Genomic DNA, 25,387 nt, shown 5'->3' with positions numbered 1-25,387 from the left:
TTAGAGTTAGTTTTACTACACTGTACCTTTTGTTTTTACTTGAGTAACATTTTTATAAATTATCGCTACTCTTAATTGAGTGAAATTTCTGACTATCCGACTGTGAGTAACTTCACTGACTGAAGAAAAAACAAAAATCTCACGAGATACAGACACATACATACAGTTTGTTTATTATGATGTTATTTTCGACCTGATACTTGGCTTTAGAAATACTTCACCCTTTTCTAACAGACAGTATTACCGACTGTAAGTATTAGTTTCATAGTTGTTTTTTTATGATTTGGAAAAGTATTTAAATCCCTGAATCTGTATTTGTAGAATATGTTTGTGGGGTTTTTTTCCAATTTAATCTTTAAAATAACAGAATTTGGATATAACTGCCCATGTTACTCAACAGGTTGTTGCTAGGTAACCGAAGTCGGTTGGAACTTCAAACAGCTTCTTACCCAGCAGGTTGTTGCTAGGTAACCATTTAGTGAGAGAGTTGGTCGACTCCACCAACCTCATTTAGCTGCAGTTGAAATCTTTTCTCTGCCTACATCCCCCAGAATGCTGTGCGATTCTAGATCAGAGTTCAGTGAAATTATTGAACATTCTATTGGAAGTATTTTGGATTGCAATATTTATTGTTATTGATTTATTGCAGAGTACTGACTGAGGGTGAGGTGAAAGATAAACTGAGCAAAGAGAAGGAAAGGGGAAAGGAAACTTGGACCTAGAACATTGAGTCACATTAAACAAACATGAAATAAACATTGTATTTATTTAAACTAATTATCCAGGAGACGGTGAAAAAGTTGAGCGACACACATGCCAAGCCGTCTCCTCTCAATCCCTGCCTACAGCGATCTCAATTCATCTGACGCACGTCTAGAGCAAAACGCCAGGTGTCTGACTTCAAAATGCACGAACATTAAACGTGAAACATTGGACGCGTTTTGACGCTCAAAATACGTTTGGTGTGTGCAAAGCTGGTGGAGACTTTAAGTGACTTGTTGGGGCTCAGTGGAAATTCACAGCTCACGTTTAAGATCTTTTATTTGTAAAGGATGTTAAATACTTAGATTTTCCTTCCTTGTCAATATGCACTATTCTGCATTGGTGCATCACACAAAAACCTCTAAAGACACGCTGAAGTTGGTTCAGACAGGTTAAGGCTTCCTGAACTGAACCTGGAAGATGACGTTGTTTCCCTCGATGATGTAGCGTCACAACCTGTTATGAATGGCAGAGGATGCATTTCTCAGGTATAGTGTCACCCTCAGGCTGCAGACTGCTGAGTCAGTCGCCAGTGACAAGGTCTTCTCGCCCCGCTTTCACCCTGACAGCTGAATTATTTATTAAAGCAGAGGAAAGCACAGGGGACCCTACTAATTTCTCAATGGGATTGTTGGCTGTCCTCGCAGTACGCCGCGCAACGAAAAGACAAACCCACAAGACCGGTTTGAAATAATCTGTGAGGATGTTACCCAGTATATTTATGAAATGGATCTCAGCCGCCATCCACGCAAATAAAAGTGCTCTCAGTGACTCATTGACTTGTGGCAGAGCAGATGGATCTTGTCTTTTTGAACAGATATAGGCGCTAGCTGGTTTCAAGGACACTGAATGGCGATGTGTGGGAGTCTGAATCAGACCCTTGCAGATTTATTGAGTGCACTCACGCCGTCGGATTCATCCCGCAGCCGCAGCTCGGGCTGTTTTAAAGGTTGGGGACTTTGCCAGTTGTCATCATCGGAGAGAGTGCGTCTGTGTTGGTGTCCTTTCATAAATGGCGGCAAGCCAGCGAGCCATGCAGAGGTTAACTTAGCATATGACATTCTCTCCAGCACAGAATCCCCACAAAGAAGTAAATCATGTTAAAGTGGGAGCTTACAGAGAGAGGAGACACCTGTTTCTGATGTTCATCTGCTTAAAGAGGAGCCGTTTATACATAAAGGAGCAATCTGTATCATTAAAGCTTTAAAACGCCACACAGCCAAACTAATAACAAGTCCTTTGATACCAATTATGCAGAAATACAAGCTCTAAATGTCAAAGTGGTTTAACACGCTACAAATTTAAACAACTCACAGCAAAGCAGCTGTGCAACACATGCCTGCTTTGGGTTATCAATGAATTATTTAGCAGTTTCTTATCTATTATGTACATCAAATATAACAGATTCAATACGTAACGCCCCTGCAGCGGGTTATGTATCGCACATCAATCAGCAAGGTTCAATAATCACAAGGTCAGTGGTATCAAAAATCACGTTCCTAGGGGCTTTTTGCAGACAGATATTTCTTACTGTAATGCAAAGCCTGGTTACATTATGACCCATAAAAGTCAGCCGGTTACAGGAAAAGTTTCCGCCCTTCACATAAAGACCTGAAATATAAAATATGTCTGGAAGTAAAGTATACTTTGAACATGACTTTTTGTTTCACTTCGGTGATGTTATTAAACTTTAATGTGCTTGGCTTGTTCTTTATTTGTTTGCAAGTTTATTTTGGTAAAAATTTATTGTACGTCCCAGCAAATTCTCTTAAATGTGTCAAATATAACAGCGACATTTTACGATGAGCATAAAAATTAAAAGGTTGTGATTTATAGTATCATTTCATGTATTGCTTCAACAACAAATGGATAGATAAAAGATAAAAGGAAAGAACAAGAATGATTTTAAATCCTCAGTTCCAACAGTTAGTGATGTAGTCTCATTAGTTTAACTTAATAATGAGCAAAAATCTCCAGAAATTATCATTAAGCAATCTAAGATATATGCGTTTGACTCCTGGGGAAGTAGCGTAGTTGTTTCTTTGAACAACCTGAGTCATTATGGAAAAAACAGTAAATGGTGAATCATTTTTTAATACACTTTTCAGGTCTTGTTGACCAGTTAAAACACTTTCTAGTGCATCATAATGCATGCACTTCTTAAAAAAGCTCTACATACAACCACAGTCACAAACAGACATTTCAGAACCAGACTGGGATGAATTACGGAGCTCACTTGAGAATCCACTGACGTTAAAGCATGACGCTGGCAGGAAATTAAACTTTATGGTTCTTTTCCAGTTAAACCATCAGGTTTATTAAAGGTTTTAACATTCACACTGAAATTTACAGAAGAAAACAAAGTGTTGCATATGTTAGTGTTGTGTTTTCTCCACCTACATCAATACAGACTTTACTTACATCACTTCATAGACGAGCAGATTTTTTATTTAAGTTTTATTTAACCTTTATTTTACAGATTTAAAAATCTGTAAAATAAAGATTTTAAAAAATGAGACTGAGATTCAAATTGAAAAATACTTCACTGAAACCAAATGGAGATTAAATAAGATAAAACCTTGTTGAAGGAGGTCTTGGCCAAAAGACAGCAACAAATACAACACAGAAAAATAAACGGTTAAAAGAAAATGTCAAGCTGTTTATTTCCATGTATTTTTCCATACAGCTGACACTTTGTGTTTGTTTACATGTGTTTTTCCTGAATATTAATGAGTCGTATGTCACTTAGGTTAGACGGCACAGATCTGAGTGCTTTAATTTTCTGACTAATTCTACATCCAACATATTTCTCAGTTTGTTGCTTCCTTTTGCTTTGAATACAACAATAAATGTGTCAACTGGGGCTGCAACCAATAATTATTATAGTTATTTATTATTCTGACGATTAAGGAGATTAAATCAAAATTGGTGCATTTACGTTTTTTATATTAGAAATATATTCAAAGATTTAAAATAAACAAATAATCTAATTCCTTTCTCAAGTAAGAAAGTAAACATTTTATTACCTAAAATGTAATAACATAGCAGCATCTGCAGCTAAAATATACTTCTAACATCAACATGTGAAAAGCTCAACACTTTCTTCTTAACATCAATCACCATAAAGTGTAGGGTTAATCTGTTCATTACTTTTCAAATAAGTAAATAATAATTGCATAAAAAATGTGTTTAATAGATTTTTTTCCCCACAGAATTTGAACTAGATGAAGGTAAAACTACGCTACGAGAGGATTTTTAGTTAGAATATATTAATAAAGTTGTTTTTTTTATTTTAAATAAAAAAAATTGTCCGGTTTTAAATGTGTTATTCTTTCAGCAATTGGCTTTTTTGAATCTGTATATTCCAGTAACAATCAATTACTAAATTAGTTGATGATTATTTCAATAATCGATTCATCTGGATTAATCCAATTAAACGTTTCAGCCCTAGACTGAACAGATCTCAGTGTTTTCCAGCTCGTCATGCTGCTTTTCTCATTTTTCTAGCAAATTCCTCATCATCTGTTGCCTCTTTTTGCTTTAAATATGGTCTTCGTGACCAAAAGGTGTCAACAGAAATAAAATCGACATGTAATCTGCAGTCCTCCACTCAGGGCACACCCAGATGGATGCCGACTTGAAGCCACACACATTCACCTGCAGCCGCGCTTCGTCACAGCAACAGATGGACGGCCTTGAGGCAGAGCCAGGGAGACTTGCATTAGGGCAGAGCTGCCGGTTGATTTCTAAGATCAGGTGCGCGTCTACACAAAGGCACCTTCTGCTCTTTTCAAGTATGGTGGTTTGCTAGCCTCAGGACAAATGGGGACGCAAAACAACAGTGGCATCTGTGGCAGGTAATGATCCCCTCACCAAAAATCTGGATAATGACATACCTCGACCATTTGTTGCAGTTAAAATCACTGTTGCTCACTCGACGCTCCACGTGTGTCCTGCAGCAACATGTGCCGGAGCTGCGTGAGCGAGCGGCCCGGCCGAGCTGCAGCCATACATCAGCAGTCAGCCGGTGTTGGAGACGGGCCAGCGAGAGCAGAGCCAGATGAAATGGCTTCTGCTTTTATCTTTCGCACCCATAAATTTTGGGCTGCACACGTTGCATGAGGTCAAAGGCTGATCCGAGCACACCGCAGCCAATAAATAACGTTGCCCTTTTTGCTGGAGCTTTTGGTTGATTCTCAATGCTAAGGCTCTTGAGACGTTGCATTTCACTGACGTTTGCTTTTAAAATGTAACGGTCAAAAATAATCATGTTCACGAGGCTTCCAGCGTAGCATCTGTTTTCATTGTCACCTTAACATTTGAATTACTCATGGTGAGTCCAAACACTTTCTTTGTGTTCTGCGGTGTCTCCCATCCAAACGGTGACATTGGGTAGTTCAGCGAAAGTATGTTGTTTCTATAAATCAGGCTTTCCCAATGCATGCTGGTAGGCCTGGGCGACATGGATTAGAAATAAAATGTTAGATTTTTTCATATCAGATCCCATTTCAAACAATTTTTTTCCTCGCCTTCTTTTCTTAAAGAAGAAATTAAGAATGACAGAATATATTTTTAAAAAGTGGCTTTTATTTCAATTATCCCTTCTGTGAGTTGTACGACTATGAGAATTTTTGTGTAATTACAAGAATAAAATCATATCAGCAGAAAAAAGGTGGAATTTTACTAAAAGAAAACATGTTAAAATTATAAGAGAGTTATCATGATCTGACATAACAAGTTCAGTTTGTGGTTCTTTCTTCTAAAACAGAAACAAACACTTAAAGTTGTTTGCATGATTGATCAAAGTTCTGCCGCTGATAATTATCTGATTCTGTTGTTAAAAAACAAAGTATTTCTTTCAAGTATTATTTGTAAGACTTATTTCAGAGTACAACTTCAAAAGATGCTCAACATTCCTCGGTTTTCATGTTGGAGTTCTCATAACATTTATTTTAACATAGACTGGCCTTAATTCTTCATCATAGAGTTTATCTGAATTCAAAGCACAAATAAATACAAACTTCAAAACGAGTTTGTCAAACAAGATGGCAACCCAGAGTGTGATGACATCACTCTCCAGGAAACACAAAGAGTGCATTGGTGGAAAAACATTCAGATTTTCCAAAAATTAAATCTTCAAAAACCAAATGTTTGATTTATCCCAAGTCTTCCTTCCTCTTTTATGTTTAATACATTTTACATAACTAGAATATAGCATGTTTCTGTGCCTCGCATAATTATTCAAACAAAAACGTTTCGTGTATTTTCCTGGGATTTTATGTGATAAACCAACACAAAGTAGTAGTTAGTTATTAAAAGGGAGGAAAATTCAGGGCTTGAAGGTAGAATAGGGTAAAGTACTCCTGTATATTATAGTGAAAATATACCGTATTTTTTTTATCTCCAAAAGGCAGAAAAGCCTCAGCAGATGGAAAATAACAGAAAAACAAAGATTGTTTAAGAGCCATAAGTCTTTAACGTAAGCTTTAGGTGTGAGTTTGCATTTCATGCAACGTTGGGTAAAACAAGCTTGTCATTTATTTCAGTAAAGCTACTGTGGGTAGATTATCCAGAAATTTCTCTGAAGTAACAGTAGTAATCCTTTATAATAATATTGCTCAAGTAAAAATGAAAATTGAGGTGTAGAAAAACTACTAAACGTTTTTCTTTCCCCAAAAAAACCATGCAGCTCGCTACTACAGCTGCATGGAACACTAAATGTTTATTTGTCAAGCAAAATACTAAAATGTTTCCACTTTAAAATGATGTACTACTTTTTGTTGGCTTATCCTATCAAGTACTAATGAAATACATTTACGTTTGTAGTTGTACTTATGAAACTTGTTGGGTTGTTAACCAAATAAAAACAAAACAGTTCTCGTTCTCAGTTCTGTTTTTGCATGAAAAGCAATGTTTAATTGTGAGTTTCCCCACAGTCAATATAGCAAAATTACACTAATGTAATAAACTCTGTGCTGCGGTTATACGCCTATTATAGTTAAAGTAATTTAATCATAGTAGACTGCTGTTCTCTGATTGGTTCAGCCATTGTGTCAAATCATTTTAAATTAAAACTTTAGCTCAAACATAATCTTTTTACCTTGACTTTGGTTGTTTTCTTGGATATAAAGAGTTTGTTTTTAAACGGATTAGATAAAGAGCAGGATTCCAGCAGAGCTATTGCAAAACAAAACAACTTAAAAAGATTCCAATAACCTTCATAATGGAGATTATAGCTACAGACGACTAGATGTTTTTGCAAAAACTCATCAGTTTACATAAAAGGAGTCAATAAAAACTAATTAACTATTGGCTCCTTTAAAGTGGCGTCCCATTTATAGGGAATGTTTCAACAACTTCAATTAGTTGTTTCAATTAAAGGCCGAGGGGTTGCCCAGTCTGGGGCTAAAGGTAACCCTTGGAAAGCTGCAGATGGCCAGACGTACGAATGAATAATGAATGAAATTCAGTTTAGTCAGATATTGGTTGATTTATTGTTGACTCCCATTTGATTGATGCGTAAAGCCGCATGAATTGGATCTCTGATGCTAACTCAGTTTTCAGGAAGTGAGATTTTCACTCTATTTTTGTCAAGCAAATCATGAAACCTGTTTCTGCTGGAGTGTTTGTAGCAGCGGTGTCGGTCTGGAACTGGAAGATGGTTCGATAGTAATCACATTGCTGCTAACGGAGAACACATGGGGCAGACATCGCTGCACACACACACACACACACACAGTGAGCGACCTGTTCGGTAAAGGCTCGGCTGACGCGCTGAAACACAATCTCCACCTGTCTGTGAGTGATCCAATGTCATGTTTCCCCACCGCTGGGGCCCGGACCATCTCCCCTCTATCTCTGGATTCAAACATCGACCATTAGCGTCTCCCCTTGATCTGCTCTCCTCTACTTTTGCTTTAGTAAACGCGATAATAGCAGCACTGTGTTCGTGTGGGTTCTGTGTTAACACTGCGGCTGTCAAAGGCCATCATGCCCCTTCAAAGGATGATGGCTCTCTAAAGTGGGCTCTCTCAGTGGCAGCCATTTTCCACTTGACTGGCCCCACACACCAAGGGGGACTGGTAGCCCCTAGCAGCTGGACGGCTCTGGCCGCTGGGTGGGGGGAAGGAGATGAATGGCTTGATAAAAGGGGAGGGAGCTAATGGCGAGATAAGACGGCCATCTACACACATCACAGTGTTTGTTTTTATATGTTTGGTTCAAAGATATTCGCCACAAAAACACTCTGATGCTCTCCAGGCGTGGCGGCTCGTTTATCCAACAACAAATCGCTTTTACTGTTTATCGAATTATTAAAATGCAGATTCAGAGAAACACAGGAGTCGACAGGGAGTCTGGGTTTTAATCCCCGTCAGGTTTCAGTCGTCATCAGATTCCCTTCCATCCATCTGTTCATCCATCTATCCGTTCATTCGTCTGTTCATCCGTCCATCGGTGTGTCCATCCATCCATCCATCCATCCATCCATCCATCCATCCATCCATCCATCCATCCATCCATCCATCCATCCATCCATCCATCCATCCATCCATCCATCCATCCATCCATCCATCCATCCATCCATCCATCCATCCATCCATCGGTTTGTCCGTCCATCCATCCATCCATTTATCCGTCCATTCGTCTGTTCTTCCATCCGTCCATCCATCCATCTCTGAACCATCCATCCACCAATGAATCCATCTGTACATCCATCCGTTTGTCCACTCAATCACCTGTCCTTTTGTTTGTCCGTCCGTCCATCCATCCATCCATCCATCCATCCATCCATCCATCCAGTCTAGACAGATGATCAGAAATATCTCCCATAAATGTATTTATTTGCCAGCCGAGTGATGGGAGTCTGTCTGTGGAACATTGTGGGATTTTGACATGAAAGACGGGTTGCAGCCCTGAACAAAGCATCGATCGGAGCGCCAGCTGAAATTTTATCTCTTGTAGAATTCTTGCAAATCTTTTGAGCCCCTCGATCATCAGCAGAGAGCCAGAGTCTCCCCAGCAGCTGGAAACCAAAGCCCACTGAGCTGCGAATATGTTTGCTTGGCCATCTGGGCTTTGTGTCAACACCCAGGGTCCACTGAGGTCTCTGTCGAGACGGAGGGAGCAGGAAGTGTTTTCATAAATCACTTCCTGACACCAAATCAAGGTGATGTGGTTGGCAGCCTGCTGCATGTGAATTGTGCTTGCTCTGACAAAACACAGAGAGCTCTGCTGGGACTTAAGAAGCTCTGTTGCTATTTATGGCTGAAAAATAAGGATGATATTTTTCCTGAACTTTGATAATTGAAATGTATTCACAGAATGTGTTAACTCTGTAAACCGCTTATTTAAAGGGGACCTATTTCTCAAAATTCACATTTTGCAAATTTTTGGATTTCCATTTGGGTTTCTAGTGCGTTTAAAAACAGCTCAATTGCTTAAACAGAAAACAGCCATCCATTTTTTGTCAGCAAGTTAACATTTTGGTGTCTAGAAAATGATCCGTTTCAAAAACCTCCTGATTGTTAAGTCGCATTGAGCCGTTACCTAGCAACCCCAGCTGAGCTCCACCCGTCTCCTAGCAACCCAAGCGGAACTGAATCAGTATTGGTCAACTGGTTTTACTGCTATGTACGCTTTACAATGGCTGCTGGCAAAGACAAGTGTTTTGTTGTTGACTTACCATTCACAAACCACTTCCTTCATTCTTGTTGCTTGTGCAGGAGGCTCTACTTCTGCTTTTCAATCATGTACATTGTAGGCCACGACTTGTAATGATTAAGTCGTACCCACAAGATATGACGTTACTTATTTATATTTTTCTTCCATGTAATCAGACATGCTCCGTGGAATTGCAGCCATTTTCACATGAGAGTGTAAACGTTAAGTTTGGGGCGTGGCCAGCAGCATTTTATTTGGATTTAAAGTGACAAGACGCCTTAAAACAGCTCATTCTGAAAGGAGCTCAAAATAAGCAGAACTGAGCAGAGTAAAATCTCAATATCTAAGAATGAGAAAAATATGTGGTGAACATAAACCAATCCTAACCCGTTCAAGGAAGCATAATAAGTCACCTCTAAAATGTTCATGCAGCAACCTTGGTTTTGCTCCCCTCCCTGATGGACTAGCTCTGTGCTACCCAGTGTTGAGGTAATAATTAGCTCACTGCAGCGGGGTAACAAGTTTGCACCCCCGTCCTGCTGCGCAGCTCTGTAATTGGTCCCCTCATGTGGCACAGTCGGGCCCCAGAACAAAGGGTTCCCAGAGGGGGAATCTACGCTGACCCATGCTGAACCCACCACAACAATGACAGGCAGGAAGCATTTACATATGCTGACAGACTTGTCTCTTCCTAGGGTGGAGTGCTAGGCACTTCATTAAAGCAACATCAATACCTGCTGATAGAAAACGAGGCGAGGGCCCGTGCGCATCACTGTCTGCTCCGAGACGCCGTAGTGAAATGACATGGGGCTGTCACATCTAATTTCAAATAAATGGACGACGTTTATTAAAGCGAGTGTGTGTGGAAATTGATGGGAGAGAGGCGTTGAGATGCTGTCTGAGCCGAGCCTGTCTGCATGCATCAGCAATTGGTTTACCCACAAGCTGTTCACCTGCCCATCAGCAGCTAGAATCTGCTGGCCCTGCGGCACAACCAAACACATTTCCTTACTTCCTTAGCGCTTCAGATGGGATCCACAAGACATCCATTACAAGGAAACATGGAACTGTGACATTATTGGTGATATTTCTTCCTCACTTTTCCTGCTTTCTTTATCATCACATTGTACCCATTATTCTCCTTGAGCTTTAGCATTTTGGTTTCTGAGGGTGCTGTCACAGCAGCTGGTTCGTTTGGGGATGTCTGAATGTGTAATCAAACCCTAATGCAAAGTTAATTAAAAAAAATAAACTCCGCTGTGCTTAAAAACTCTGTTTCTTTTCAGTTCATATTTGCGCATGTGAACACCAAGCAGACCAAAAGCAGAAAGTGGTCTATAGAGCAAGGCATTCTGGGTAAATACGACTTAAACAAACTCGTTAGATCTTTTTTGACTAAAGATCTAACACTGCTCCATTTTTGTTTACGTTTTGTGAAGAAGGAATTTGCGCTCTTGTCTTCTTTTGTATTTTCATAACGTATAGTCCGGTGGACTCGATTCGATTGAGGACCAAAATTGCAACATTTGTTACATTCAAGAGCCATTTCTCCTCCTATAACTAGACTATACCTATAGAAATATATATACATTTTTAATTTAAGATGACAAAACCCAGTTTGTAAAAATATTCTATCCTGAAATTCTCAAGTGACTTACTAAAGAATGCTTTGTTTTTGCATTTTAGGAAATAAAATATTTATTTTCATATTTTTTAAAAATGTAATATATTTTTTATATTATATATTTAAGATGCAAGTGGTTAAACAAAAAGTTTTCATTCAATATCTTATGCGATTAATCATCAGAATAACCAGTTAATAAAATACTCGTTAGTTGCAGCACTACTGTCAGTCTTTTGCAGTTTCAGTATTGCAGACATTGAAATTGCTGCACTGATTATGATTGGAAACACTGTGCAGCTCTGCCTGAGAGTTACAGCAAATATTCGCCCTCTCTTTGCAGCTGTGCTTCAAAGCAGAACCCTGCAGTCGTGCAAAGTCACGCACCGGTGACACATCTGTCGATTCAGCAGCCATGCTGCAGGAGTGCAGGTGGGTTCCTCCATCCATTGCATCACGCGGCTGCACATTTGTTCCCTTACACAGTTGAAGGAAAGGTAAATCCTGCTTCCATTCGACATGCTGCTCATTTAGCTGAGAGGCTCTGTGGCTGGCGGGAGGGAAGAACGGCGAGAGGAGGGCTGAGGGGGGGGGGGGCTGTGTTTGTGTCGAGGGCTGGGGGGACTCTTTGGGAGGTGCCGACCTGAGCAGATGGACTTCTCAGTGGCGTAGTAAGTGGAGTTTTCACATGGCAGAGGAGACTGCAGGATCTCACAGGACCGGGACGCAGCGTCCAGGTGGCCGTGGCCCCTCCTGACCAGCTGGAGCAGCGATGGGACCATCTGACACTCCAAGGGAAATGATACACTTTTCTTTTGCTGCTTTGTTATTTCCCCACACACAAAAGCCCAGAGCCAATCAAGGAGTTTAGCTAATCAAGCGTAAAGAAAATCCTTTTGATTGCATGCAAGCATCCAAGGTCATGTTCACCGAAGAGGAGCAGGTCTGACTAACACTGAACCTGATCTTTCTGTGCTCTCATTTTTATACCCAAATTAGACAAACTAATATTGTTGTCATCTCTAGATTTCGTAGTACTGTGTAGCTATAACAATAAGAATAATTCTCTGATACAGAAAAAAGCTAAATGTGTCAGTTCAGGTTAATTATCAGCAACACGGCAGATTAACGGTGCTGTTCAACTCATCAGTAGAATATTCCTGTGTTTACAAGAAACTCAAATGTCAGTTTCTTTTCTAATGTCGTGCAGCCCTGCCTTGTTGCCGTGGTTACATGTTGAAACAACTGTTGGAAAGTAAAGAAGTTAAAGCAACAATCGTTCCAGCTGCACATCATTACAAACCAGAGGGGATAATTGTCCAGACAAGCACCAATTCAACCCAAAAAATTATGAACAGAAATCTACAGAGAGAGAAAAATCAGGACTAACACGACGGAGCGGCTCTGACCTGCTGCCACCATCAGCGACGCAATTCTAGAAAAGTAAATAAACTAAAGTTTGTGGTTGCATTGCGACAAAATGTGACATAAACACAGTAGCTGATTGTTTCTCCTTTGCGCTCACACACACTATTTTTTTTAAGGGGATCTGTTATGCAAAATTCACGCACATTTTCATTTGTCCATTTTCTTCTACAAGCTGCCCAAGTTCTTAAAGAAACACCCAGGAATGATGTTTGATGTCTGGAAAATGAGCAGTTTCCAAAAACATCCCGATTGTTAAGTAACATTTGATAGGCAATGGGCCATTAACTGGCAACCCCAGCTGAGTCCTAGCCTGTTACCTAGCAACCCAAATGGAGTTCCAGCATGTTTGGTCAGCTGGTTTTGCCACTCTAAGCGCTGCTGGAAAAGACAAGTGTTTTGTTGTTGATTTATCATCCAGAAACCACTTGCTGCATTCTCGCTGGCCGTGCAGGAGGCTCTACGTCTGCTTTTCAACAGTTGTACATTTGCGCATCTGTTTGCAGCCATTTTCACGTGTGAGTGTAAACGTTGAGTTGGGTGGCCTGACAAGAGACCCTAAAATAGCTCATTCTGAAATCGTATTATCAAAGAATGATTTTGTGCAATAAAAAGTAATGAGCATGTTTTGTGTTGCCCATGTAGACATACCGGTTTGCCTTTAAGATTTTGTACAACCCCATTCTGCAAACTTGCATCTGCAGCCGTGTGCAGTGATTTCTGCTCGGTTTGTACACGCTGCAATGTGGATTCAGCAAATCCAAGTGAGAAAGTACCATCTGTGCTTCTCCTCCACTGATCCCGAGCCCCGCAGGCTGCGTAGGGCTAATTGTGGCCTTCCTTATCTTTTTGTTTTTACTCCGTGTCGGGGTCAAAAAAGCTCCCAAGTGACCGGCGGCAGGAGCAACAGCCATCGGCCCCCGCTGAGCGTCAGTAATTAGACTCCTCCCCCCGGCCCACAGGCCTTGGCCAGGGAACCTCTCGCTCTCCGTCTGAAGGGTCAGGACGGAGGACAGCTGCTCAGGGGAAACCACCCTCTGGTCCTCATGGTTCTCCTCGAAACGCTGGCGGCACCGTCTTTCAGATATTTCAGGGAACGGGTCATCCGATTCCTGATTATTGGGTATTTTACTCTTCTGGGACGGTTTGTTATCTTGTTTAGTCCAACTTGCAATATGCAAAATCATTTATGAAATATATAATAGTGGATTTATCACAGTAGTTGAATTTCTTAAAAATATACCTGCAACAGATTTCTGCAACATGTTGCAGAAATCTGTTGGAGCCTATTTGTTGTTGTTCTTCTTCATAGATTAGATCAGGGATGTTCAAAGTGTGGTGCTGGGGCCACTGATGGCCCTCAACTGCAATTCAAGAATGGAACAAATTTCTCCCTCCACACAAAAGCGGTTGATAGAGAGGGTGATTATTTTGTTTTTTATTATTATAGACAAAAAAGTTGCGTACAACATAAAATATTCATCTTTTAAAAAGCAGGCTTTTTCCATTTTCTTTAATTTCATCATAAATCTAAATTTCACCATATTTATTCAGTGACTTTTTCTCTAAAGCAGACTTTTAATTTATTTAATTAGTTCATTAAATTTGACCAAATACAGAAGGTGTTTTCAGAGAAAAAGAGGCCACAGTCATTTTCTTGTGATGAGAATAAATCAATTTCTGTACATTTTGTTCCAATTTAGAAACAAATCATCTGCAGACTGGATGTCCGTTTTCATGAGGCAAACATGCAGAAGTGATTTTCAAGTTTTGCTTTCCTACATGAAAAATTGAGCAACTTATTTTTATGAAAATATTACAAATTAAAGAAGAAAAACTGACTGAAAGCTAGTTTTTGACCCATTAGTACTTTTGACTTAATGATTTTGTGACTAAACTTTTATCACCCTGGAACAGATTAAAACAACCACAGCTAACTAAATCTAGAGATGCATCGAAAATAATTTGGTGCCAGTTTTCAGTCCCATATAACATTGTAACTTTTCGGCTTGATTATTTAATATTAGAGGCAGAAGTCTGTGAAAGAGAGGCGTTGCTGTAAATCATGTTTTATTTTATAGCAACCACAAAATTACTAGAGATGTTTTAGATTATAAAGTCATATATTTTATTTCAGTGCAGTTAGCATCACTGTACAGTGGGCACGTGTTTATTTGCAGATTTTTCAGAGCATTTCTAAAATATTTGAAAAAAAATGTTTACAATAATATTCATTTTCACTTTAGAGTCAATAAAATATCTTTGAATTTGAATGTAATTAAATATTTAGTGTTTATAATTAACTGGGTTTCTGCACAGTCTAAACAAAACCTTTAAAAGAATTTCATTTAATAATGTCAATATAATAATGCCTTAGAAATCTTAAATAAGGTGAGATGATCTATAATTGTTCCTAAATTATATGTAAATATATCAGAAATGTCTGTTTATTCACCCATTGTTCTCATTTAGCTTTTTTACACTGTATTAAGGTCCTGAATTTATTCTTCAGTAAAATCATTCCCAGAGCTGAAAAACATTTTAAATGAACAAAGCTGCATTTTATATGAGCTATTAAATAAAATTAAACATATTTTTGATCTTTATTGCAGTTCATAACTTTTAATCAAGATCAAAAGGCCATAAAAGGTCCTAAATTGAACATATTCAACTTTGAAGAAACTTTTATAATCTGGCTACAACACACTGAATGAAGGTGGCGATTGAGATTAAAGCAAAATTAGGAGGAAAAAATCAGGATTTCACCTGAAATGATGATTTAGATGTAAAGAAGAATAGTTTACGTTATTAAGGTGCAAAGTGCTTTAAAATGTTGAGCTTACAGGTGGAGTCGAAGCGTTTCACTGATGAGTGTATTTGTGTTTTAAAAGTGTGTTTATGACATCTGCTGGTCAGAAAGTACAATGCAGGATTCGTCCGTTAAAATTCACTTTAAAGGTTATAGATTTTCTCTGCATAATAGTAAACATTTATACAAGCAGAGTGAAAATTATCAGCATCAGTCATGATTTTAGTTCTTTGACAGTTTTAGATTATCACCTACAGAAGGCTGTGTTTTTAAAAGTAATAACATTAATAATAATCAAATAATCTGAAATTATTGCACAAGTAGTAATGGAGCTTTTAAAGACAGAGTAATAGAGCCAAGTTTAGGAACAATAAAATAAAATTATGAGAATAAAGTAGATGGAATACAAGAATAAAGTGACATTATCAGAATAAAGTCATAAATTTGGCACATAAAAGTTGTCTTGTCACTGTGGTGTGAAATTATACTTCGATAATTGGTTTTACAAAAAGGAATATACTTAATCTGTTAAAACATCAGAACGAGATTATTATAATAACGTGATGCTGATATATTTAATACAACCTTATTTTTGATAACTGTCGCGTTTTTGAGGCTTACTGTGCGATTCCCCACTTGAAAGGGAGTTTCTACTATGAAATTTGACCTGGATTTCACTCAAAGAGCCTTTGATTTAGTTGATCCATCTTTATTTTTGAATGATGGTCCACATAGGACACAGCACTCAGGTGAAAAACCTCAAAAGAAACAGAAACACATCTATTACATTATGAAATTAACAAGACAAATACATTGTGAATAATCAGATTTCACCCCTTTAAACCAGTTATTCTAAAATATAATAAATAGCAAATAGTCTATAATAAAATTTAGCAGCAATAAATAAACATTATCAACATTTTGTTCAATATTTTCACAAACATTCTGACCAACATTTTTTTCCTTTTTAGTCTTTTTATTTCTACTTTAACCAATAAACACCGAGTGTACTTTTTTTTTTTCTTACTATCTTGACTTTAATAAGATTCAAACTATTTAATACAAGAATCAGAGTTCATTTGCTGCTCCAATGAAATTCAACGATGAGCAACAGCATTGTGAGGCTTACCGGCTGGCTCTCTTTCACAGTTTGTAGAAACGTTTACACAGTTCTGTTACCAGCACTGTTTGCTTCTCATGCTCTCAAACAGGAATGACAGGTCAGTCTCACCAAAAGTACCTGGACTCTGATTGACAGGAGATTGAGTCCACCTGGTTCTCCTCACCAACAAGCAGAGAGGAGCTGCAAAAAGGGGAGTGGGTCCCCCGCAGTTCACCAGAACAGCAACTTTACGATTTTATTCTCAAACTATTATGACATAACATTACAACTTTATCTACGTATTATTATGACTTTATTTGTGTGATTCTGTGACTTTATTCTCATATTACTGCTACAACGTTATTCTGCTAATATTATGACTTCATTCGCTTATTATTTTTTACTTTATTCTCACACAACTTCATTCTAACATTCTTGTAATTTCATGCCATTTTTTGTAAATGTATTTTTTTTATTCTGTAACTATTTGAATTAGTGTGCATAAAACTGACATGACACTGTGATAAACATGAAATAACACCTGTTATGAACATGAAGGAGTCTTCCTGAATATTTATGACTGTTGTCATGAAGTGTAATTAGGTAAATAATGACACTTTCAATACAAAGTTCAGACGTTTAATGCCCTTTTAATGCAAGTTCCAATGAAACTTTCCATTAAAAGTGTCATTATTTACCGAATGAATGAAGACTGCCTCATGTTCATAACAGGTGTTATGTTTATGACACTGTCATGTCAGTCTTTTGCAAACCCCTTCAAATAAGGTGTTACTTTTTATTTTTATTAGTTAGTGGCCCTAACACTGTCGTACATTTTGGTATTTCGCTGCTATAAAGTAATTATATACAAACGTCCTGAGGTGCAGATCTGTTTCTGTACTTGAGAGTCTTGAGACGTTCAGGCCGACTGTCATAACGGACACTCTGTGTTGCAGAAGTCTCCCGACTTGAAGAGCCGGTAAACGTTAACCAGCGGGAACATGGTGACGGAGCCGACCAGCGAGCCCATCTGTGCTGCAGCTCCACACCACACGAGGGCGCTGTGGCTGCGGTCTCTCAGGATGACTCCCACCATCACCTTAACGTAAGACAGCGTCCCAGTGAACAAGAGCCAAGAGAGCACCTGGTGGGGACAAAACACCTGCTTATCTCGGCGGTTAAAAGGGAACATAGTGATACAGTTACAGCTCGTTTCGTCATCAGCTGTAATGAAGGAGCTGAACTTTATCAGCTTTCTGATAAAAACACTGATAAATAATGACTCAGTGATTTCACTCACAATGATGGCCTCTCCCAGAGCAGAACCACGCAGCAAAGGACAGGGACTCAGAGCCGCCATGGCCATGTTGTAGCCCCCGAAGACTGTACCCAGCAAGGTCAGGAATCTAAGAAACATCAGAGATCTGAAGACAAACAAAGTCAGTCAGCTGCAGTGTCCTGATACAAATGAAAGACTAAAGCAGGTTACCGTTTCAAAATTCACTTTGATTTTATAGAAACAATTGTCAACTAGTAATTGATTAATCGTTAACTAAAATAGAGTATCTTCAGTCAGAGGCTTCTTCAGATTTACTGTAATACAGACTGCTACCAGAGATCTTTCCTGTCTTTCAACCGGTTCAAATTCAGCAAAAATGTTTTACCTTTGGCCATCTAATTATTAATTAAAAAAAGAGTTATCAGGTTATTCCTGATGTTAATCCAAGCAGAAATGACTCAGCTTTTCACATTTTGATGTTAAAAGTATTTTTTCTCTGAAGATACATCCTTTGCTTCAAATGATCAAGCACTAAAGCAATGCTATATTATGTTATGTAAATGTTTATTATTTGTAAAAGGAATTTGATTGCTTGTTTGCATCTTTTAATGTATTTCTAATATTGGATGGAAAGGTCTTAAATGCTTAAATGAAAAATTTTAAAATATGCAAATATTCTCATCTGATTAATTGATAAATTGTGAGAATAATTGATAGATTACTTGACAACAAAAATAATTGTTACCTGTAGCCCTAATCTGAAGTTACGATGCCTTCAGTATATTGTTAGCACAGTTTGTAGCATTGTTGCTTTACAGAAAGAAAGACCTGGGTTTGAATCCCTGCATGGAGTCTTTCTGCATGAAGTTTGTGTTAAAGTAATCATTTTAAGTATTATTATTATTAAGTAACAGACAGACTAACATTTTGGAGACGCCTTGCCAAAGACCTGGATTGATTCTGGGGGGGAAGATAAATGTTTTGGGAGCTAAAAATTAGGTTGATGGCAAAGTGTAGCTGATCACTAAAGACAAATAGTCAGTATACCAGAAGAGGCATGCTGAAAGCGTATGATAATGTTTTGAATGAAAATAATTTTAAATCTGCCAGGTGTTTGAATATTTTTAGTTAATACACTAAAATACATTTTTGTTGCTATAATCAAACCTGGTGACAAATGTATCTTTTTTCTGGTGACCTTTCAAACTAAATGACTTGTGACAAAGAGAGAATTTTGTAGAGTTTTTTATAAACCTGAGAAAGAAACCAAATAATCTCCCCAGATAGCGATGTGATGAGATGTAGAGACAGCTGTCTGAAGCAAACCCACTCCACAGAGACGCAACCCCACAACCCACAGAGCCTGGGGAATTTATGACTAAAGTCCTGATGATGCTCTGCGCTGTCAACACAGTCATGGGAAAAAAATTAAACACACTCCGTGATTCACTGGCTTGTGGCGCCACCATTAGCTGGAGTAAGTGGAAAATTCGGCCCTCCTTGTTTCAGGTAAAATCTGCAGACATTTTTTTATGCAAAATTCTGTTAAAACGTGACTAAACCAGAAAAATAAACTTTTTTTGCAGATAAAGTGTAGAAATTGGACCTTAACGGTGTGTTTCTGTGCAAATTACTTTTGAGTAGACTTGCTTAATTCTTGCTTAGTGCTGCCCTACTTGGGTTGAACCATAGGCGTCACACCCAAGGGGGAATGTGGATGTTTTAACACCGTGACTTTTTATGCAGTTTTGCTCAAAAACTGCATTTCTGTATCGCTGTCTTCATGCCACCAAGCTGATCATGAAGTGAAACTGATGTGAGCACATATATTCATGCAAACAAACAATAATTTGTGGTGTTTTGCATTTATATCTCACAGTCGGTAGCTAAATTTACGTCTGACATTCCTGCTCCTCATCTATGGAACACCAAGAAGGCCAAAAATACGTGTCTTTCAAAGCACGTTGACACACAAAACCAACTGCGCTCACCATTTCATCCAATCAGAGTATTCCTTACATGAAAATAGACCAATCACAACCAACAAATCACCACTCTTCTCACCCCCTAAACTTGGCCACGCCCCTCAGTGTATATTGGCTCCACCCACTTGGGTGGAATTTTTCAAATTTTTCTGGGAGTGGGATTATAGGATGGTGTATTAGAGCCATGGAAGATTGAAAGAGAAATGGCTAAATTTCCGTAAAAATAAATCAGAAAATTCGAACGTATGCAAGAAAGAAAATTAGAAATTTTGAGATTAACCTCAGAAAATTTCTAGAAAACGTTCAACATTTTATTTATTTTAGAATATTTCTGAGGTTTTTCACAACCTTATTTCTGAGATTTTTTTTTTTTTTTTTTTGCAGAAATGTTTTTTTTTTCCTATCTACAGTGGCCCTAAAACACCGTTGTAGTGTTTTGCTTTTACAGCAACACCACAGCATTTCCATCTGGTTGACGGAAATGCACGCCATTATTAATTTTTCTTTTGCTTTTCTTTTACTTCTTTGCTAATGTTCTTTGGGACATTGACACAGGATGGGGGGTTGAAGTCGACCCACCAAAATGACTCCTCTGGTCTGACTGGAGGTAATCATAGATCTGTGACTACCACGAGCTCTAAGGCTAAATCTGGATTTCAGAACTACTGTGACATAATGACACGGCACAGTCTATTTGTGCCTGATTAGATTATCTGATCAGATGACTCTGATGTAGATCATACCACGAGGAAATTGGTCCAACTTCAGTAGGATTTGAGGTACTAAATGTGTTCAAGCAGCCTGCAGGACAGGCATGATACTTGGATCATCCAGATACAGTGGAAATCCCCTCAAAACGATTCGTCAGCGTATTGCTCAAGTGAATGCTGAAAGTTATGAGCTACTTCTCTTTGGTGGCTCTGAAAGCACGCAGCCTGTGACCCTACCAGATCCACTTGGATATGGATTAACAAAAGCCAAAATTATCACCTCAATTTGTGTATCATGGCCAAACTTTTCTACGTTGGTCTAATTTGTCCAAATGTCAGTGAACCAGTTCCACCAGTTGCAAGTTGGCAAATTCCTTTATGGAGAAACTTCTTTTGGCAACTTTTCCAAATAATAAGCCAAAATGTGCTTTCTGGTTTTTTTTTTTCATTTTCTTCTGAACATCCTAGAATTTGCTGGGATGCAATGTCTTAAATGTTTTTTAAATTTTTCAAAATTTTTCTCTCCACAGCCTGTTTGAGTTCAGATCGCTTCAGTTTTTTCAGTGCTGGCTTTTTGCTTGTTAATCAACTGAAGTTGATTTATAGCACCTGCCTTCTGTTTTCCTTATGAAATCCAATATAAGCAGCAAGGGTCCTCTTGTTATTCCCCATTACTAATTACTTCACCTGCAGAGCAAGGGTGTTTAAAGTGAGGTGTGGGGCCATTTGCGGCCCCTTGACTTATTTTGTCTGGCCTCCCAAACACAATTCTATACATTATGACCAAACTATGACTTTTAAATCAAAATCTACTCAGAAATGTTAGATGCAAAACAAAGTGATAAACAAAGCTTTTCCTATTTTCATGGCAAATAGAACCACATCTACTCATTGATTTTTACTCCAAATTACTGCTTTTCATTGCTATATTAAAACTAGGATAAATATAGCAAGTGTTTTCAAATGATCCTGTTTTTACTTTTCAGTTTTCTGCAGTCAAACCTGATTACTTTATGTGTTGGCCGGCTCGTACGTGACAAAAATGTTTGTACACACTTACTGTAGCGTCAGGTCATGTTTCATGAGTTTCATGACTTAAATTCTGTGAAGAGTATTTTTTTACCTGTTCTGGAAGAACATTGCAATAGTGCATGCTACTGGGTTGGCCACTGAGGCCAAAGCTGCAGATAGATGATAGGCAAGATTCCCATACGACATGCAGGAGTACGTCTGGACCGATGGCAGCAGTCCATTAGTCAGAGCGTTGACCCAAACCACAAGGAGGTACATGAAGACCAGCTGGGAAATGGAGTCTTGTGGTTCAGCCAGCAGAGGTTTGCTCTTCTCTTCTCCTCCCTGCTCACTTTTCTTGCCATCAGTTTCTGCTCCTGGGTTGTCCAGCCCAGAGCTGACTGTGCCCACCGTGTCCGGCACAAGGTTTTCCGTAGACAGCTCGTATGTCCGAGGCAGCCTGTTCAGCCCAACGAACGCAGCCAGGCTAATGCACATCATGGCCGCCAGGAAGGAGAAGAACACCTGTGTGGAGAAGTTTGGAGGAAGATACTGTGTTTGCAACAACCACACTTCCTCGCCTGAGTGGTTTCCTGACGTGTGAGAGCTGTTGACGCACTTGGCCATGCCGACGCCTTGCGCCAAAGCAAAGACCCCGGGGATGAAACCACTCAGCCCTTCCCCAATGAAGTAGGTGGTGATGTATTTAGCTGGAAGCTGCATCATAAAAGGCAGGAAGGTCACTGAAGATGTGCAGTCCACCAGAGAGAGGAAGAAGGTGATGATGAAGAAGGCGGTGCTTCGCGACGCCCCTGCCACAACCGTCGTTTTGTCCCAGAAGAAGACGAGCAGGATGCAGGAGGCGATGCCGATGGCAAGGACGGAGCAAATGACGGCGCGCTCGTTGAGACGACCGGGGCGCAGTTTGTGCATGAGGGTGACTAGCAGGGGGCCCAGATTGGCCAGCTGGATGATGACCGTGAGGTACGAGGGGAGCTCCCAGCCTTCAGGCAGAGCGTTGACGATGAGGGGAAGCTCCACCCACAGGCCGTTCACCGCCACCCAGGAGCCCAGGCCAAAGGCGCAGGCTAGGAGGTGCACCTGCAGCGCCATGCTTCAGCCGGATCCGTCTAGAGATTGGTCATACCTAACGCAGAGACATCAAGACAATGGAGCTGAAAGCTTCATTTGGTTATTGGAGTCCAGGCTTTACTTTAACACTGAACTGACAGGAAGAGGATCAGTGGATTCTGACTTTAATCTCAAAATTCAATTTTTTTTCACAGTTCTGTCATTTTCCCTCATAATTCTGCCCTTAGTCGGAATTAAGCATTTAATTTCAGAATTCTTAATTGATCTCAGAGTTCTGACTTTTTCTCCTCCAAATTATGTCTTTAATCTCAGAATTCTGATTCTAATCTCCAAATTCTGAATTTAATCTCAGAATTCTGACTTTTTTCTCCAAATTACGTCTTTAATTTGGACATCTACCCTTTATTAATGCTCTCCAAGCTAATTTCAGTCTGCACTGGCAGCTTATTTTAATTAGCTATACAATTAGTCAAAAGTCAAAAGCATAGAATAGATGCCTCAATGCACTTATTTTGACGTTTTGGAAGAAATTGTGTCATCCACAGGTTAATTTACTGATTTAAGTAGAGTACATTCTGCACATCTCTCTAGGTAGGGTCCGTTCACACTGCAGCCAGAAGTGACTCAATTCCGATTTTTTATTTTTTATTTTTTTTGCCAGGACCGTTCACACTGCCAGTAAATGCGACCTGTATGCCTTCTGCAGTGTGAACGGGCAAACGACCTGAAAGTATCCCGCATGCGCACTAGAGGGCGCAATAGCGTCAGCGTTCTCAGTGTTCTGCCAACCGCCATAAAAAGAAGAAGAAGTGCTCCGTGTTTGCGGAAGTAAACATGGAGGCTAACGGTAGAGTTTAGCTTATATATTTGAAGTTGTTGTCCGGCCGGAGCAGCAAATTAACAACTGAATCCTCATATAGTCCGTCATGGTTGTTGGTTTTCTTCCCACTTGCTCGTATCAGGACGCAGAATAGTGAGATTTGTTGAGAATCAGTGACGTTCAGTTCGGATGAATGCGACCTGAACGTTGGGTCGCATTTGAATCGATTGGATACGCATCGGATACGGGTCGCATTATAAAAAGAATCCGACCTGTGCTGTTCAGACTGCCACGAAAAGATCGGATACAGGTCGCATTACGTAAAAAAAAAAAAAAAAAAGTTTCCCATCCCTTTTCTCTACAATGTTCAAAACTACAACAAAAACTTCAGAGCAAAACTTTATTAAATTAAAACAGACTAATTAAACATAAATTACAAAAGAAAAGAATTAATAAACAGCACAGATAATAAAAAAAAAACCTAAGCGCTAAGCAACATTTTTTTTATTTCCTTCATAATGTATCGGAAACGTAATCAACCTTATTTCTTCAAAATTTACTCATTTTCTTTCATAATATTTTTTTTCATCTCATTTGCAACACAAAGACATTAAAAGTTAATTATTATGCAAAAAAAAACTAATTTATTTGCTTTTTATGGTTACTTTTAGGTATATTTCCTGTCAGTTCAGGGAATCAATCTCTCAAGCGATTGCTGGGTGTTTAAATGTACTTACAAGTTCCTGCAGTTCCTCAAAGAGGTCGGCCACGTCTCTGCACTAACACGCTGCTGCTGAGTGGGTCAGAGTCCGCTGCAGCTCCTGTAATCAACGTGGGCCGGGCCTAAACCTGAACTTTTTTCACTGCTGATAAGGAAGTGAAACCTCTCTGGGTCAAAATCAGAAACATTTTGGGCCAGTATGTCCTTAAAGGGGCAGTGTGCCAAAACGTACCAATAAAGCCCACCAAGAGGCTATCAGAATATTAATTAGGAAGCCAAGTTTGGTTTCAGTAGGTACTTTTTAAAATTAAATCATGCTGAACATCTATTCCTTCAGGGTTTTGTGATTGTTTTTAATCAAAATCACTGATTTTGAGGAGATAATGTTGAAAAATTTGCTAAACATTTTGCAATATTTTCACTTAAATGTGACTTTTTTTTTTTTTTTTTTACATTTTATTTACTGAAATGTTTACATTCAGTAACAAGGTAATTTTATTATTACCTTTAGATAGCAGATTTTCAGTAACAAGGCATTTCAAAGTGTTTTACTTGAATTAGAAGAAAGACAAACAAAACAAAAAGCAAAAGAAAAACAAAACAAAAGTACAATTAGAACCTAATAGGAATTTCTCTAAGAAATAAGAATAAGTAATCCACGATTTATAAACAAATAAAAGAAGCAAGTCAACAACCAAATCCCCACTGCAAAAACAGAAATCAAAGTAAGATTAAAGATCTTAGATGTTATGCTTGTTTGCTTTCTGACAAGGTCAATTTTTTTAGAATATTGTTCTTAAGTGTTTTTGTACTTAATATCTACTTAATAAGCTTGATATTAAGAAAATATTACTGATTATAAATATATTCTAGAAACTAGAATATCAATAGCTACAAAGTAAACTTTAACTCTAAAAGTAAAAGTTTCTTATTTCAAGGGAAAAAAATAAAATCACTTAACTAAGTCTCTTCAGATAATTAAAACAGACTAATTAAACATAAATTACAAAAGAAAAGAAAGTAAATAAACAGCACAGATAATAAAAAAAAAAACCTAAGCGCTAAGCAACATTTTTTAAATTTCCTTCATAATGTATCGGAAACTCAATCAGCCTTATTTCTTCAAAATTTACTCAATTTCTTTCGTAATGATCTTTTTTTCCATCTCATTTGCAACACAGAGACATTAAAAGTTAATTATTACGCAAAAAATCTAATTTATTTACTTTTTATGGTTACTTTTAGGCATATTTGCTTCTATAATAGTTTTCTATTAAATGGCAGATTATTGAATATTTCCCACTTTCCTGTTACACAATAATCCTTTAACCTTCACCATCCCCTACTGGCCGCAACGTGAAACTACAGCATGTTGTTTGCATCTCATTG

General features: G+C 38.6%; 1 protein-coding gene and 1 long non-coding RNA gene across 2 annotated transcripts in view; one reads left to right on the top strand and one right to left on the bottom strand.

Annotated features, from left to right (window-relative positions):
* The window catches only part of LOC103467762 (uncharacterized), a 70,649-nt gene extending 53,231 nt beyond the window's left edge, over nt 1-17,418 (top strand). Inside the window, exons 4-5 of the long non-coding RNA XR_014088275.1 lie at nt 11,388-11,476; nt 17,337-17,418. This is a non-coding gene — a long non-coding RNA (uncharacterized LOC103467762). The remainder of the gene's footprint in view (nt 1-11,387; nt 11,477-17,336) is intronic.
* slc52a3-1 (solute carrier family 52 member 3-1) lies at nt 16,252-24,911 on the bottom strand. The gene is made up of 4 exons (XM_008414427.3): nt 24,015-24,911; nt 21,478-22,512; nt 17,681-17,804; nt 16,252-17,524 (listed from the first exon to the last, which is right to left on the bottom strand). Exons 2-4 carry the CDS (start codon nt 22,476-22,478, stop codon nt 17,312-17,314), a joined length of 1,338 nt encoding a protein of 445 aa, XP_008412649.1. The 5' UTR covers nt 22,479-22,512; nt 24,015-24,911; the 3' UTR covers nt 16,252-17,311.
* Between the last annotated feature and the right edge of the window lie 476 nt (nt 24,912-25,387).

This window comes from Poecilia reticulata, chromosome 7 (genome assembly GCF_904066995.2).
Source record: "Poecilia reticulata chromosome 7, P_reticulata-male-v2, whole genome shotgun sequence".
Classification (NCBI taxonomy): Eukaryota; Metazoa; Chordata; class Actinopteri; order Cyprinodontiformes; family Poeciliidae; genus Poecilia; species Poecilia reticulata.
The sequence above is the reverse complement of the archived record's forward strand: the minus strand, read 5'-3'. Positions and strand labels throughout refer to the sequence as shown.

Coding starts and splice junctions, on each gene's coding strand:
- slc52a3-1 (XM_008414427.3), bottom strand. CDS start 22,478: ATGGCGCTGCAGGTGCACCTCCTAGCCTGCGCCTTTGGCCTGGGCTCC. Junction 17,805..21,477: donor GCAATGTTCTTCCAGAACAG/GTAAAAAAATAC, acceptor GTTTGTCTTCAG/ATCTCTGATGTTTCTTAGAT. Junction 17,525..17,680: donor CTCTGGGAGAGGCCATCATT/GTGAGTGAAATC, acceptor TGTCCCCACCAG/GTGCTCTCTTGGCTCTTGTT.